The sequence below is a fragment of the Entelurus aequoreus genome, linkage group LG08, assembly GCF_033978785.1.
Source record: "Entelurus aequoreus isolate RoL-2023_Sb linkage group LG08, RoL_Eaeq_v1.1, whole genome shotgun sequence".
NCBI lineage: Eukaryota > Metazoa > Chordata > Actinopteri > Syngnathiformes > Syngnathidae > Entelurus > Entelurus aequoreus.
Window position 1 is genome coordinate 10,439,793 of NC_084738.1, and position 15,537 is coordinate 10,455,329.

The following is a 15,537-nucleotide window of genomic DNA, read 5'->3' on the forward strand; positions in this document are numbered from 1 at the left end:
AAATAAAAAAATCAAAGTGAAATTTCCTCCCGTTCCTCGCGCCCCACCTGTCATGTCTCTATTCCCCACCAGTGGGGCGCGCCCCACACTTTGAGAAACGCTGCTTTATTGACACATATAATTTCCAGGTGTTTGCGGGCGAAGTTGGTAGAATGGCCGTGCCAGCAATCGGACGGTTGCTGGTTACAGGGGTTCAATCCCCACCTTCTACCATCCTAGTCACGTCCGTTGTGTCCTTGGGCAAGACACTTCACCCTTGCTCCTGATGGCTGCTGGTTAGCGCCTTGCATGGCAGCTCCCGCCATCAGTGTGTGAATGTGTGTGTGAATGGGTGAATGTGGAAATACTGTCAAAGCGCTTTGAGTACCTTGAAAGTAGAAAAGCGCTATACAAGTATAACCCATTTATCATTATTTATTTATAAAATGATGTCGCGGGCCAGAACTGGCCCCCGGGCCTTGACTTTGACACCTGTGGCCTCAGTGCTTGCATAAGAGAATGATGGGCTGATAGCTTGTGTGCTGGGGCCACTTTTGTTTGAGACACTCATGGATGATTTTGAAGCAGCCTTCAAGTGCTCTGTGGACAAAATGTTCTACATGTTGTCACCACCATGAATTATTACATTTTAACTGCCTGTTACGTTAATTTATTTGCTCCGTTTCACCTGGACTCTTGACTTTCCTCCTCGTGAGATCGCTTTTTAAAGTGGTGGCTGATTTTGCCTGCCATATCTGCAACGCTAAAAAACATAAACGTTACTCTGATGCAGAGGAAACTTTTTTTTAAATAAACATGACATGTGAAGTGAATTAGTGAAGTGAATTATATTTATATAGCGCTTTTCTCTAGTGACTCAAAGCGCTTTACATAGTGAAACCCAATATCTAAGTTACATTTAAACCAGTGTGGGTGACACTGGGAGCAGGTGGGTAAAGTGTCTTGCCCAAGGACACAACAGCAGTGACAAGGATGGCGGAAGCGGGAATCGAACTTGGAACCCTCAAGTTGCTGGCACGGCTACTCTACCAACCGAGCTATGCCACCCCCGACATGCTTGTATTGTTTCTTGGAGTAACTCCCTTTAGTTGACCAGTCAATCTGTACCGTCATGAAACTCTACCTGATCCTATGCAAACTTCTAATACATTTTTCAATCAATTGATCTATTATTATTAGTCAGAAAAGGTTGGAAATGAAGCTAACACTACTAGCTGTGTTCACTTACCAGAGACAAAATGTTCACAGCACAGTCTGGAGTGTTCTGTAGGAGTCCAGTGATCCCTCATGCTCCGTATGGCAGAAATCCACTTGTTACGGCGGTCAACGTTATGCACCAAGTAGCGGGAAACAACAGGTTTCGTCTTCGGTAGTTGCTTCATGTCTTTCCGGTGCACTGCTGTCGAGATCGGTAGGTCGTGAGTTCAAACCCCGGCCGAGTCATACCAAAGACTATAAAAAAAACCCTCCCTGCTTGGCACTCAGCTTCAAGGGTTGGAATTGGGAGTTAAATCACCAAAATGATTCCCGGGCGCGGCCACCGCTGCTGCTCACTGCTCCCCTCACCTCCAGGGGGTGAGGGTGATGGGTCAAATGCAGAGGGTAATCTCACCACACCTAGTGTGTGTGTGACATTCATATAAAAAAATACAGTGCCTCTATAGTGGCGCAACGCTGCAACTGCAGTTAAAATACGTAGCTGCCGCAGAGGGACATCAATCGCTCAATCAACACAGCCGGAGCTTTATGCTGTGTTGAGCGATATCAATCGCTCTGGTTGGGGGCGGCCACCACGCAATTTTGAACGCGAGAAAAACCCTGTATGTATGTATGTATGTATGTATATATATGCATGTATGTATGTATGTATGTATACAGGGCCGGCCCGTGGCATGGGCCGTATAGGCAAATGCTAAGGGCGCCGTCCATCAGGGGGCGCCGTCCATCAGGGGGCGCCACGTCAGTGCCACAAATGTTGGAGGAAAAAAAAAAAAAAAAGTTGGTACTATTATTTCTAAATACATAAAATAATCCCACGTTAATTAAAATGCAAAGTAAAGCCTATTTAATAGAAATATTATTTGTTACAACATTACGCCCCCCCTCCCCCGGCACGGTGCGCCCCCTCCCTTCCCGTATCATGACTCTTTTTGGACGTCCCACATAAAAAAATCAACACAAGATGTCAAAACGGCCAAAACTGTCAGGTGCCCAGGGAAGAAAAAAGAGAAAAGAAGAGGAGAAACGAGAAAAAGACAGAGGTAGCAGGGAGGTAACGTTAGCCTACATGAAATTATTTGTCTGTTACAGAATGTGATAGTAACCTGGCTTTTTAGCATTAAGCTAATGTTACATGATTCGGCAATTGCTAATCAATAAATAGCTAGTTCTGTTTTAACGTCGGGTTAATATTGTGGAGGGGGCTAAATTGTTATGGAAAATAATAATGTAACGTTAGGTAATTACAGTACTCCCTGGTGTACAGTAATTTGTAAGTCATTCTAGTTAATGCAATATTAAAAAGCACAAATAGAGAACTCTGTAGGATCCCCTTTTTTTGTAATATAGTTGTTAAAGTCATACTGGTTTGATATCTTGTTTTGTGCAGTGCCTTATTTATATTGTATTTTTAATTTATTTTATGCAACTTGTTGACACGTTTTATTTTGTGTTTATGTATGTAAAAAATATTGTATTTCATATATTCATTTTTTATTTTTTGTATTCATTTATTTATCCATATTTTTTTTAATCTTGTTAACTATTCTGTTAATTTGCTTTCTTTAAGTAAAAAAAAAGGTCAAAGACAAAGCTATTCGGTTTCTTGTGAGTATATACACTTCACTGCCGATGTGGGGGGGCGCCACCTAAAATCTTGGCTAGGGCGCCAGATTGGTTAGGGCCGGGCCTATATATATATATATATATGTATGTATGTATGTATGTATGTATGTGATTTCTGAAAGTGATTATTGGGGTTTTTTATTGGAATTTTATTATACAAAAAGTAAGCTGGGCAGCACGGTGAAACAGGGGTTAGTGCATGTGCCTCACAATACGAAGGTCCTGAGAAGCCCTGGGTTCCATCCTGCGCTCGGGATCTTTCTGTGTGGAGTTTGCATGTTCTCCCCGTGACTGCGTGGGTTCCCTCCGGGTACTCCGGCTTCCTCCCACCTCCAAAGACATGCACCTGGGGATAGGTTGATTGGCAACACTAAATTGGCCCTAGTGTGTGAATGTGAGTGTGAATGTTGTCTGTCTATCTGTGTTGGCCCTGCGATGAGGTGGCGACTTGTCCAGGGTGTACCCCGCCTTCTGCCCGAATGCAGCTGAGATAGGCTCCAGCGACCCCAAAAGGGACAAGCGGTAGAAAATGGATGGATGGATGGATGGAAAGAAAAAGTAAGCTTTGCTGTTTTTTTTGTAAAATTAAAGTAAATGTTTTTAGTATTTTGTAAAATAAGTATTTCTTTAATTTTTTGGTGAAATAAGTAATTTTTGGCTGATTTTTTAATATGTCCGTTTCAGAAAATGCTGACTTTTGTCAAACAGTTTTTCTAAGTCATTTTTCCAGTTTTTTGAAAGTCAATTTTAAATATAAGATAAATAGACGAATAAATAAAATAAGTAATATTTGCTTTTTTTTTTCTAAAGAAGTCAAATATTTAAAAAAATACAAAAAATTTTGACATTACTAGTCCCACTAATACTGATTAGTGGTTTAATACGTAAATCTAGATATCTTTTTTACATATATCAATACCGTTCATATAATTTAATAGTGTATTTCGCATTGTGAGTGCACATTCTTCTTCATATCACAGTGAATAAGACAATGGCTCTTGATAACATTTCGTTCCTGTGTGTTGACGTTGCCTCCTCTTGTATTCTCGCAGGAGGTCCACCGGGTCATCACGGGCGACGGCGTCCTCAAGCGGGCGGACAAGGATGAGGGGGCGGCCAGCGAGGTGGGCTGGATGACGTCGGTGAAGGACTGGGCGGGGGTCATGATCTCGGCGCAGACGTTGACGGGGCGAGTCCTGGTGAGTGTTGTGTTTAAAGTGTATCTGTGGCTGTGCAAAGCTTATCTAGGTGGCTTATCTCTGCACACATGCAACAAAGAGGAGAGCTTTAAAGAGTGTATTAAGGTCACACACTCGTATCCCCTAATGCTCCTCGGCGAGGGAGAGAGAGTCAGGACATGTTCAGGGGGGTTGCCATGGCGACATACGCGCGTGCCTTCACTAGCGTAGCATCCTTACAGGTTAAATTGTGGCCTGTGACCAAAGGGTCGTTGATTCGAGTCCCTTTTTATGTGTCACCCGGCCTTCCGCAATGAACGCTGCATGCCGGCGTGCTGGTCGTGGCATGAAACATTAACCACCGTAGTAGCGGTCGTCTGTTGCCACGGCAACGGGAGCTTAGCTAGACGTAGCAGATGTGTGTTCTCAGCCTTTTAATGGGCCATGTTATTTGACAGGCACAGCATAGCATCTACATACAACTCCATTCACATGGCAGCTTGGTGCCAATGTATATAAGCATCATTTTTGCTGACTTTTGTCAGTTTTTCGAAAGTAATTTTTCCTGTTTTTTGAAAGTCATTTTTAAATAAAAGATAATTAGACGAATAAATAAAATAAGTCATATTTGCTTTTTTTGCTTTTCTAAAGAAGTCAAAAAAATACAAAAAATGTTGACGTTACTAGGTAAATCTACATTTTTTTTTTTACATTTGTCAATACCGTTCGTATAAATTAATAGTGTATTTCGCATTGTGAGTGCACATTTTTCTTCATATCACAGTGAATAAGACAATGGCTCTTGATAAACATTTCGTTCCAGCCCTTTGAGACACATGTGATTTAGGGCTATATAAATAAACATTGATTGATTGATTGATTGATTGATTGATATATGCTAGCACGCTAGTTAGCCACTGGTTAGCCGCAACCACTAAATTCTAGGGCCAAAATATATTTTCCCATGTATTAGCCACATATACACTACCGTTCAAAAGTTTGGGGTCACCCAAACAATTTTGTGGAATAGCCTTCATTTCTAAGAACAAGAATAGACTGTCGAGTTTCAGATGAAAGTTCTCTTTTTCTGGCCATTTTGAGCGTTTAATTGACCCCACAAATGTGATGCTCCAGAAACTCAATCTGCTCAAAGGAAGGTCAGTTTTGTAGCTTCTGTAACGAGCTAAACTGTTTTCAGATGTGTGAACATGATTGCACAAGGGTTTTCTAATCATCAATTAGCCTTCTGAGCCAATGAGCAAACACATTGTACCATTAGAACACTGGAGTGATAGTTGCTGGAAATGGGCCTCTATACACCTATGTAGATATTGCACCAAAAACCAGACATTTGCAGCTAGAATAGTCATTTACCACATTAGCAATGTATAGAGTGTATTTCTTTAAAGTTAAGACTAGTTTAAAGTTATCTTCATTGAAAAGTACAGTGCTTTTCCTTCAAAAATAAGGACATTTAAATGTGACCCCAAACTTTTAAACGGTAGTGTATATACCTTGCCTAATTAGTCATTTACACGGAAAGATTCTGTAAATATTTATTTACATACCTTAATTGTTTCCAAACGGCTGATCAAACAACACCGTACCCAGTAGCTGCGGAAGCTACCTCTCCAAACAGCTAAACAGACTCAATAACTCCATGGTGATGTCAACTGTCGGCTTTATTGTAAGAAAATGGAAGAGTTTGGGAACGACAGCAAATCAGCCACCAAGTGGTAGGCCACGTAAACTGACAGAGAGGGGTCAGCAGATGCTGAAGCGCATAGTGCAAAGAGGTCGCCGACTTTCTGCACAGTTGCTACAGAGCTCCAAACTTCATGTGACCTTCCAACTAGCCCACGTGTACAGTACGCAGAGAGCTTCTTGGAATGGGTTTCCATGGCCGGGCAGCTGCATCTAAGCCATACATCACCAAGTCCAACGCAAAGCACCGGATGCAGTGGTGTAAAGCACGTCGCCACTGGACTCTAGAGCAGTGGAAACGCCTTCTCTGGAGTGATGAATCACACTTTTCCATCTGACAATCTAAATTTTAGGGCCAAAAAATATTTTCCCATATATTAGCCGCACCGGACTATAAACTGCATATATATATACGTTGAGAGCGGCCCATTCTTTCACAAATGTTTGTAGAAACAGTCTCCATGCCTAAGTGCTTGATTTTATACACCTGTGGCCGGGCCAAGTGATTAGGACACCTGATTCTGATCAATTGGATGGGTGGCCAAATACTTGTGGCAATATAGGGTATGTCGTTCTTTAATTAGCAGTCAGAAGTCTCTTCAATACACCTCCCAGGCGCTCAACATTTATTTACGGAAGGTCAGCTCTTTAAATAAAAAAAACGTGTTTACTTAGTTGCAGTCAACAGGATCCTATATTTGCAACAATGCACCCACCACAGATTGACAACGCTGAGAGATCCCATCTGTCGTTTGCTGCGTTATTGTTTTTCTTTTATCTCCCCGTTCCTGCTGTGCTGTTAAACACAGTTAGCCTCCAGTTTTCATAACATTATGGGACAATCTTTTGATAATCATGTCATAGATGCATTTAACACACAACCACATAATGATCTGATACCAAAGAAAACCATTTTGGACTCAAAGAGTTAAACTTTTTTTTTTTAAAGGATTTAGATAGCTAGTTAGCTAACTCCAAGCTTATGTTTACGCTACTTCGATACAGTCACATTTTAATATACCGTAATTTCCGGACTATAAACCGCTACTTTTTCCCCTCGTTCTGGTCCCTGCGGCTTATACAAGGGTGCGGCTTATTTACGGCCTGTTCTTCTCCGACACCGACAAAGAGGATTTCGGTGGTTTTAGTACGCAGGAGGAAGACGATGACACAATGTTTAAAGACTGACTTTTCATATACCGGTAGGCTGGTTATTTTGATAACGTACAGGCGAGCACTTTGTATTACTTTGCACCGTTGTATTATTTGTACTCTGCACGAATGCTGTTCGCCATGTCAAAGATGTGAAAGTTTGATTGAATGATTGAAAGATTTATTGTTAATAAATGGGACGCTTTGCGTTCCCAAACAGTCATCTCTGTCCCGACAATCCCCTCCGTGGTAGCAGGAACCCCTATATACTACGCTAATTACACATCAAAACCCTGCGGCTTATAGTCGGGTGCGGCTTATATATGGAGCAATCTGTATTTTCCCCTAAATTTAGCTGGTGCGGCTTATAGTCAGGTGCGGCTTATAGTCCGGAAATTACGGTAATGTAGAACTATGTTAGTGATAGCTTTTAACTGGTAAATTCATTCTTTTTTTTCATTCATTTTTTATTTATCTCCTTCATTGATGTGCATTATATGATCAATAGACAATCAAACTCTAACAACAAAACACATATTTACACACCCATGCTTGAGAAGGAACAGGATGAAGAAAATCTTATATTTCCTGCCCCTTTCAACATTAGTTAATGGATAGCCCAGATTCACAAGCATACAAACTAGGGATGTCCGATAATGACTTTTTGCCGATATCCGATATTCCGATATTGTCCAACTCTTTAATTGCCGATACCGATATCAACCGATACCGATATCAACCGATATATGCAGTCTTGGAATTAACACATTATTATGCCTAATTTGGACAACCAGGTATGGTGAAGACAAGGTACTTTTTTTAAAAAATTGTAAAATAAGATGAATAAATTAAAAACATTTTCTTGAATAAAAAAGAAAGTACAACAATATAAAAACAGTTACATAGAAACTAGTAATGAATGAAAATTAGTAAAATTAACTGTTAAAGGTTAGTACTATTAGTGGACCAGCAGCACGCACAATCATGTGTGCTTACGGACTGTATCCCTTGCAGACTGTATTGATATATATTGATATATAATGTAGGAACCAGAATATTAATAACAGAAAGAAACAACCCTTTTGTGTGAATGAGTGTAAATGGGGGAGGGAGGTTTCTTGGGTTGGTGCACTAATTGTAAGTGTATCTTGTGTTTTTCATGTTGATTTAATTAAAAAAACAAAACAAAAAAAACCCCCAAAAAACGATACTGATAATAAAAAAACCGATACCGATAATTTCCGATATTACATTTTAACGCATATATCGGCCGATAATATCGGCAGGCCGATATTATCGGACATCTCTAATACAAACCAAACAAATACATCCCAATATAATGAAAACAAACAAAAAACACACCAAAAAAACAAGTGCAAAAACTTCATGAAGTACAAACCGAACAAAAAATAATACACACCTCACGGGACGATACAAAACAAATACAAAACCAGACAAAAAATAAAAAATAACCCAGTAAAATGTAGTATAGCTACTTTGGAATGGCTGTTGCTAGCATAGCCAAACTAGCACAGGTGGCACAGAATGAGTCATCAGTATTAAATGTGTTTTTTTTCGAATCAACACCATAAAGGACACTTTTGCATCAGTCATACATAATATATGTATCTCTGACTTCCCTTGTTAACGGCAGTTGTCAAACGAAAACAGCTTATGAGTCACACGTGTCTCACTTTACCAAAGTGTCGAGGAAGTCCGATCAGGTGACAGACTACACAGGGAGTCGTCTTCGGCCTGGTATTTACATCTTGGAAGTATCGATTTTACATAAAGGGCAGTTGGTTGTAGTGCCCTACGAGATCCAGTAGACGTGAAAATGAACTGCTGATTTTTATATTTCATACCCAGCTGGCACAAGATATTAAATCATCGTTGAGAACTTGTAGAATTAGGTCCTGACGTTGAGCAACTCAAACCTAACGTTGGAGCAACATGCTTTTTGACGACATTTAATTAATGTTGGGTTCTGACATTGATTTAACCATTGAATTTTGGTCATTTCCCAACCAACATTTTACAATACAAATACAACATTAACATGCTTTTTGACAATGTTTATTTAATGTCAGGTTGTGACGTTGATTTGACCATTGCCATTTGGTCATTTCCTTCACTCTCAACTAGGGATGTCCGATAATGGCTTTTTGCCGATATCCGATATTCCGATATTGTCCAACTCTTTAATTACCGATACCGATATCAACCGATATATGCAGTCGTGGAATTAACACATTATTATGCCTAATTTGGACAACCAGGTATGGTGAAGACAAGGTACTTTTTTTAAAAATTTGTAAAATAAGATAAATAAATTAAAAACATTTTCTTGAATAAAAAAGAAAGTACAACAATATAAAAACAGTTACATAGAAACTAGTAATGAATGAAAATTAGTAAAATTAACTGTTAAAGGTTAGTACTATTAGTGGAGCAGCAGCACGCACAATCATGTGTGCTTACGGACTGTATCCCTTGCAGACTGTGTTGATATATATTGATATATAATGTAGGAACCAGAATATTAATAACAGAAAGAAACAACCCTTTTGTGTGAATGAGTGTAAATGGGGGAGGGAGGTTTTTTGGGTTGGTGCACTAATTGTAAGTGTATCTTGTGTTTTTTATGTTGATTTAATTAAAAAAAAAAGAAGAAAAAAACGATACCGATAATAAAAAAAACGATACCGATAATTTCCGATATTACATTTTAACGCATATATCGGCCGATAATATCGGCAGGCCGATATTATCGGACATCTCTACTCTCAACTTACATATAAAACTATTTTGCAACGTTGTTTCAAAGTCACTTTTAAGGACATGTATGTATAATCAACGTTGTATCAATGTCTTGTCCCTGCTGGGTACGGAGTAGCAAATTGTTCACAAAATTGATGTGGATAGACATTGCTGGACTGCAGAGTAAAATTTTAAGTGCATTTTTGCAAAGTCAGTCCCAATTCCAAAATGTCAAAGAAGAATCAAACTTTTTTTTTTTTTTTTATGGGACTAAGAACGGTGATCCTAAGAACAATGCAAACAACAAAGTAGGGTTGTACGGTATACCGGTATTAGTATAGTACCGCGATACTAATGAATCATATTCGGTACTATACCGCCTCTAAAAAGTACCGGTTTCACCCCGTTTAAAAAATGTTTGTTATGTTTATAAACTCAGGAACTATGTCCATGGACACATGAGTTTTGACTGATTGATTGATTAAAACTTTTATTAGTAGATTGCACAGTACAGTGCATATTCCGTACAGTTGACCACTAAATGGTAACACCCGAATAAGTTTTTCAACTTGTTTAAGTCGGGGTCCATGTAAATCAATTCATGAATATGACCAATGTATGATCCTGTAATGACGATGAATATCGGATTGATACCCAAATTTGTGGTATCATCATCCAAAACTAATGTAAAGCATCCAAACAACAGAAGAATAAGTGATTATTCCATTTTAACAGAAGTGTAGATAGAACATGTTAAAAGAGAAAGTAAGCAGATATTAACAGTAAATGAACAAGTAGATTAATAATTAATTTTCAACCACTTGTCCTTTATAATTTTGACAAAATAATAGAATGATAAATGACACAATATGTTACTGCATATGTCAGCAGACAAATTAGGAGTCTTTGTTTGCTTATTTACTAATAAAAGACAAGTTGTCTTGTATGTTCACTATTTTATTTAAGAACAAACTTGCAATAAGAAACATATGTTTAATATACCCTATTTTGTTAAAATAAAGCCAATCATGCAATTTTTTGTGGTCACCTTTATTTAGAAAAGTACCGAGAAGTATCGAGTATTTGTTACCGGTATTGGTACCAAAATATTGGTATCGGGACAACACTACTACAAAACAACCCCTTAAGATTTGTGCTTTGAGCTGTATTTTTTCCCCACATTAAACCGTGACTGACATAAATAGATTCCAAATAAATCGTCCGAAAATGTCTGACTGTGCCCCTGTCCATTCTGTCATGTGTGCTGCAGAATGATGAATCTGATCAATCAGAGCAATAGTATGTTGTTTTAAAATGAATTACGTCGTTAAATAAATATTTAACGCATACAGTAAGAGATTTTTGTTTTATAACATTGACATTGACAAGTGTGCCTCGTAACAAAATTCCGTCTTGCCACCTGTGGTTCCACCCGAGTGCCAAAGGGGGGCCGCGCCTCGATAGCAGCAATATTTGGCTTTGCCTCCCAGTCTGATGCTCTATTTTGGGGCGGCGGCAGCTGCCAGAAGTTTCCAGAATAAAACATTGCCCCAGTACTGTAATGCAAATGTGTCAGAAACTGACTTCATTATAATAGCAAACATTTTTTATATTTTTAACTGGATCCAGACATTTTATTTAGCTAAACATTTTTTCAATACCACCCAAAATATGCTTGGATTCATGAAAAGTGTGGTTATTATAGAAATTTAATATTTTAGTATATTTGTTATAATCACTTGTTAAACATACTTTATTTATTTAATGTACTTTTGGTATGCGATGAATAGATATATTTAAAAGATTTTAGCTAAATGACTGTATAGAAAGTTGACTAAAATTACTTGTTTATATTCTTAATGAATAAAAGTTCAAATTATTCAAGTAAAATAGAATTACATTTAAAAAAAAAAATATATATATATATATATACTGTATGTATATATATAAATATATATATATATATACTGTATGTATATATATATATATATATATATATATATATATATATATATATATATATATATATATATATATATATATATATATATATATATATATATATATATACACACACACACACACACACACATATGCACATATACATGTATATTTATGTGTATGTATATAAATGTGTGTATGTATATATGTATTGTATATGTGTATATATATACACACATTAATACATGTGTGTGTGTGTATATATATATATATATATATATATATATATATATATATATATATATATATATATATATATATATATATATGTGTGTGTGTGTGTTAATATAATTTTGTTAATTCAAACTCCCAAAATAAGCTCTACTTAACCAAAATGAATTTATTGTGGGCTCAAATTCATATTTTAGTGTATTTGTATCAATATTGTATTCTATTCAATACATGTATTTATTGTATTATTACTGCATATACAGTATTTCATATTTAAGCTTAGTAAGGATACCTTTATTTTAGTTTAGATGGGCTATTTTATTCTAATTAATAATGAAATAAACAAAACATATTAAAGTAAATAAAGATAAAATGAAAAATGTCAACTGGAGCCACACATTAAAATAATATATATTTTTTTGTGTGCAATAAAACCCATTGATTTAATTGATTGATTTAATACAATATATGTTTATATTATTTAATTTTATTTGTATTGTTATATATATAATATATTTGTTTTATTATTTGTCATTATATACAGTAGTTAATAATTTAGCTAAATGAGGATGTCTTTAAGTTCATATATGTTTATATCTTTCAAAACAACGCAGTATTAAATCCATAAAAAAGACAAATTAAATAGATTTAAAAAATGGAAGCATTTAATTTAATTCGTATATTTTTCAAAAATGAAGGTTAGTTGAAAAATGAGATTAGTGATAAAACAGTGCTTAAACTGCATTACTACAATGTAACGTATTGTTGAATAAGGTGCCAATCAAAATAAGTGAATGTGGTGATTTGGCGTGAGGAGACGCTCGCAACATTTATTTATCAGTGTAACAGCCTCTTCCTCCTGCATGGTATAAGCTCTTTGGGACAAACTGTGCGAGTGTTTGGTGCGCTTCCAGGACGGCTTAAATCGCAGCTACACGGCCACTGCGCTGTTATTCAGATCAGAACAATAGAACTATAAAATCCAGCAAAGTGTACTGGACAAACATGTGCTGCACAAAATAAAAGTCCCTGGAATCATTCAAAGAGGGTGGCGTAGTAGTAGTAGAAGTTGTAGTAGTAGTGCATGTATGTGAGCTACAAACACACACGATCAAGTTACACATGGCAACTAGTTAGTGTTACCGACACAACATGACACTTTTTAAGGGCGTTAACCTCCATTATTTATGGATTCCACGCCAATACATGACACACAGCAAACTATGAGCTCTTTCCAATAATGCTATGCTATTGAGGGTTTATTTACCTTGTAATAATGTATAATAGTAGCTGGATGTGTTTGCTTTATTAAAGGCCTACTGAAAGGAAATTGTTTTATTTAAACGGGAATAGCAGATCCATTCTATGTGTCATACTTGATCATTTTGCGATATTGCCATATTTTTGCTGAAAGGATTTAGTATAGAACAACGTCGATAAAGTTCGCAACTTTTGGTCTCTGATAAAAAAAAAAACCTTGCCCCTACCGGAAGTAGCGTGACGTTGTCAGTTGTTCACTCCCTCATATTTTCCTATTGTTTTCAACGCAGCTAGAGCTATTCGGACCATTACCCCATTAATTTGAGCGAGGATGAAAGATTCGTGGCTGAGGAACGTTAGAGTGACGGACTAGAATGCAGTGAAATACATATTTTTTTTCGCTCTGACCGTAACTTAGGTACAAGCTGACTCATTGGATTCCACACCCTCTCCTTTTTCTATTGTGGATCATGGATTTGTATTTTAAACCACCTGGGATACTATATCCTCTTGAAAATGAGAGTCGAGAACGCGAAATGGACATTCAGTGCCTTTTATCTCCACGACAATACATCGGCGAAACGCTTTAGCTACGAGCTAACGTGATAGCATCGTGCTTTAACTGCATATAGAAACAAAAAAAATAAACCCCTGACTGGAAGGATAGATAGAAAATCAACAATACTATTGAACCGCGGACATGTAAATACACGGTTAATGCTTTCCAGGCTGGCGAAGGTTAACAATGCTGTGCTAACGACGCCATTGAAGCCTACTTAGCAACCGCTAAAAACATTAGCTCTCCACCTACGCCAGCCAGCCTTCATCTGCTCATCAACACCCGTGCTCACCTGCGTTCCAGCGATCGGCGGAAGGACGAAGGACTTCACCCGATGCGTTTGGCGGCCCGGAGACGTAGGAAGTCAAGGTGAGGTCGCCGGCTAGCGCGTCTGCTCTCCAACAAAGTCCTCCTGGTTGTGTTGCTGTAGTCCGCTGCTAATACACCGATCCCACCTACAACTGTCTTCTTTGCAGCCTTCATTGTTCATTAAACAAATTGCAAAAGATGTCCAGAATACTGTGGAATTATGAAATGAAAACAGAGCTTTTTGTATAGGATTCTACGGGGTACCATAACTTCCGTTTAACTGACTACGTCACACGCATACGTCATCATACCACGACGTTTCAGCCGGATATTTCCCGGGAAATTTTAAATGTCACTTTACAAGTTAACCCGGCCGTATTGGCATGTGTTGCAATGTTAAGATTTCATCACTGATATATAAACTATCAGACTGCGTGGTCGGTAGTAGTGGGTTTCAGTAGGCCTTTAAGGTCAGCCGCAATTTTGGGGGAATTCTGACCGTCATCCACAATCCCCCTGTGAGACAAGAACACTTGTCTTTCCTTTTTCCACACTGCAAAAAGTCAGTGTTCAAAAACAAGAAGAAAAAAAACAAAAATTAGGGGTATTTTATTTGAACTAAGTAAAATTATCTGCCAATAGAACAAGAAAATTTGGCTTGTCAAGACTTTCCAAAACAAGTAAAATTAGCTAACCTCAATGAACCCAAAAATACCTTAAAATAAGTATATTCTCACTAATAATTTCTTGGTAGAAAAAAAGAGACCTTTTTGCTCAATATGGTGAAAAATATTCTTAAATGAAGTAAATGCTAGTGCCATTATCTTGACATAATGATATGCGCTCGGCATTACATTTCTTGAAACCAGCAAACTTATACTAAAAACAAATGTATTGTTCTTAATGGAAAGGCAACAAGGCAACCGCTTGTTACTCTCGGGGTCTCCTAGCCACTCAGGCAAATCATATGGTCTAAAAATGCGACAACATGACATCATCGCGCCAAGTGCGTGCTCTTTCAGTCAATTAGATAGATAGTACTTTATTGATTCCTTCAGGAGAGTTCCCTCAGGAAAATTTAAAAAAATAAAATAAATAAATATATATATATATATATATATATATATATATATATACAGCCCTGCCCCCGGCCAAATTTTTTTAAATTGTAATTTTGAAGAATTTATCTGAATGTGCATTAACTATTTCTGTTCAAAATTGTTAGAAATGTCACATGTCAAATGTTTAAATATTAACTGTCCGTTTACTGTACTGTGCCAACTGTACTACTATATGAGTACCTATTTTCTATTGTTTCATTGAAAATAAAACAGCAAAGTCCATTTGGCTGCCATCTGTTTTAACTATGAGACACAATTTTGTCAAAATCATGATTTTTTTGTCTCCATGCTTGAAATAAGAAATTATTACTTTAAAAACAACTAGTTTTATACTTGTGAGTGTTGACGACACAGCTTTGCAACAGTTGATATTCTAGTTTCAAGCATGTTTTACTCAGTATAGGTCATAAAATCTCAGCAACCAGCTTTAACATCTTACCAAAACCCTTAAAACAAGTAAAATACTCTAACATAAAAT

At 37.2% G+C, this 15,537-nt stretch overlaps 1 protein-coding gene across 5 annotated transcripts in view; it reads left to right on the top strand.

Moving 5' to 3' along the window:
• Positions 1-15,537, top strand: part of LOC133655395 (calcium-activated potassium channel subunit alpha-1a-like) — a 151,138-nt gene that overhangs the window by 33,605 nt on the left and 101,996 nt on the right. For all 5 annotated transcript variants that reach the window (XM_062055514.1, XM_062055510.1, XM_062055511.1 and 2 more), the window contains exon 2: positions 3,897-4,043. In XM_062055514.1, the coding sequence (XP_061911498.1) occupies positions 3,897-4,043 (147 nt within the window). The remainder of the gene's footprint in view (positions 1-3,896; positions 4,044-15,537) is intronic.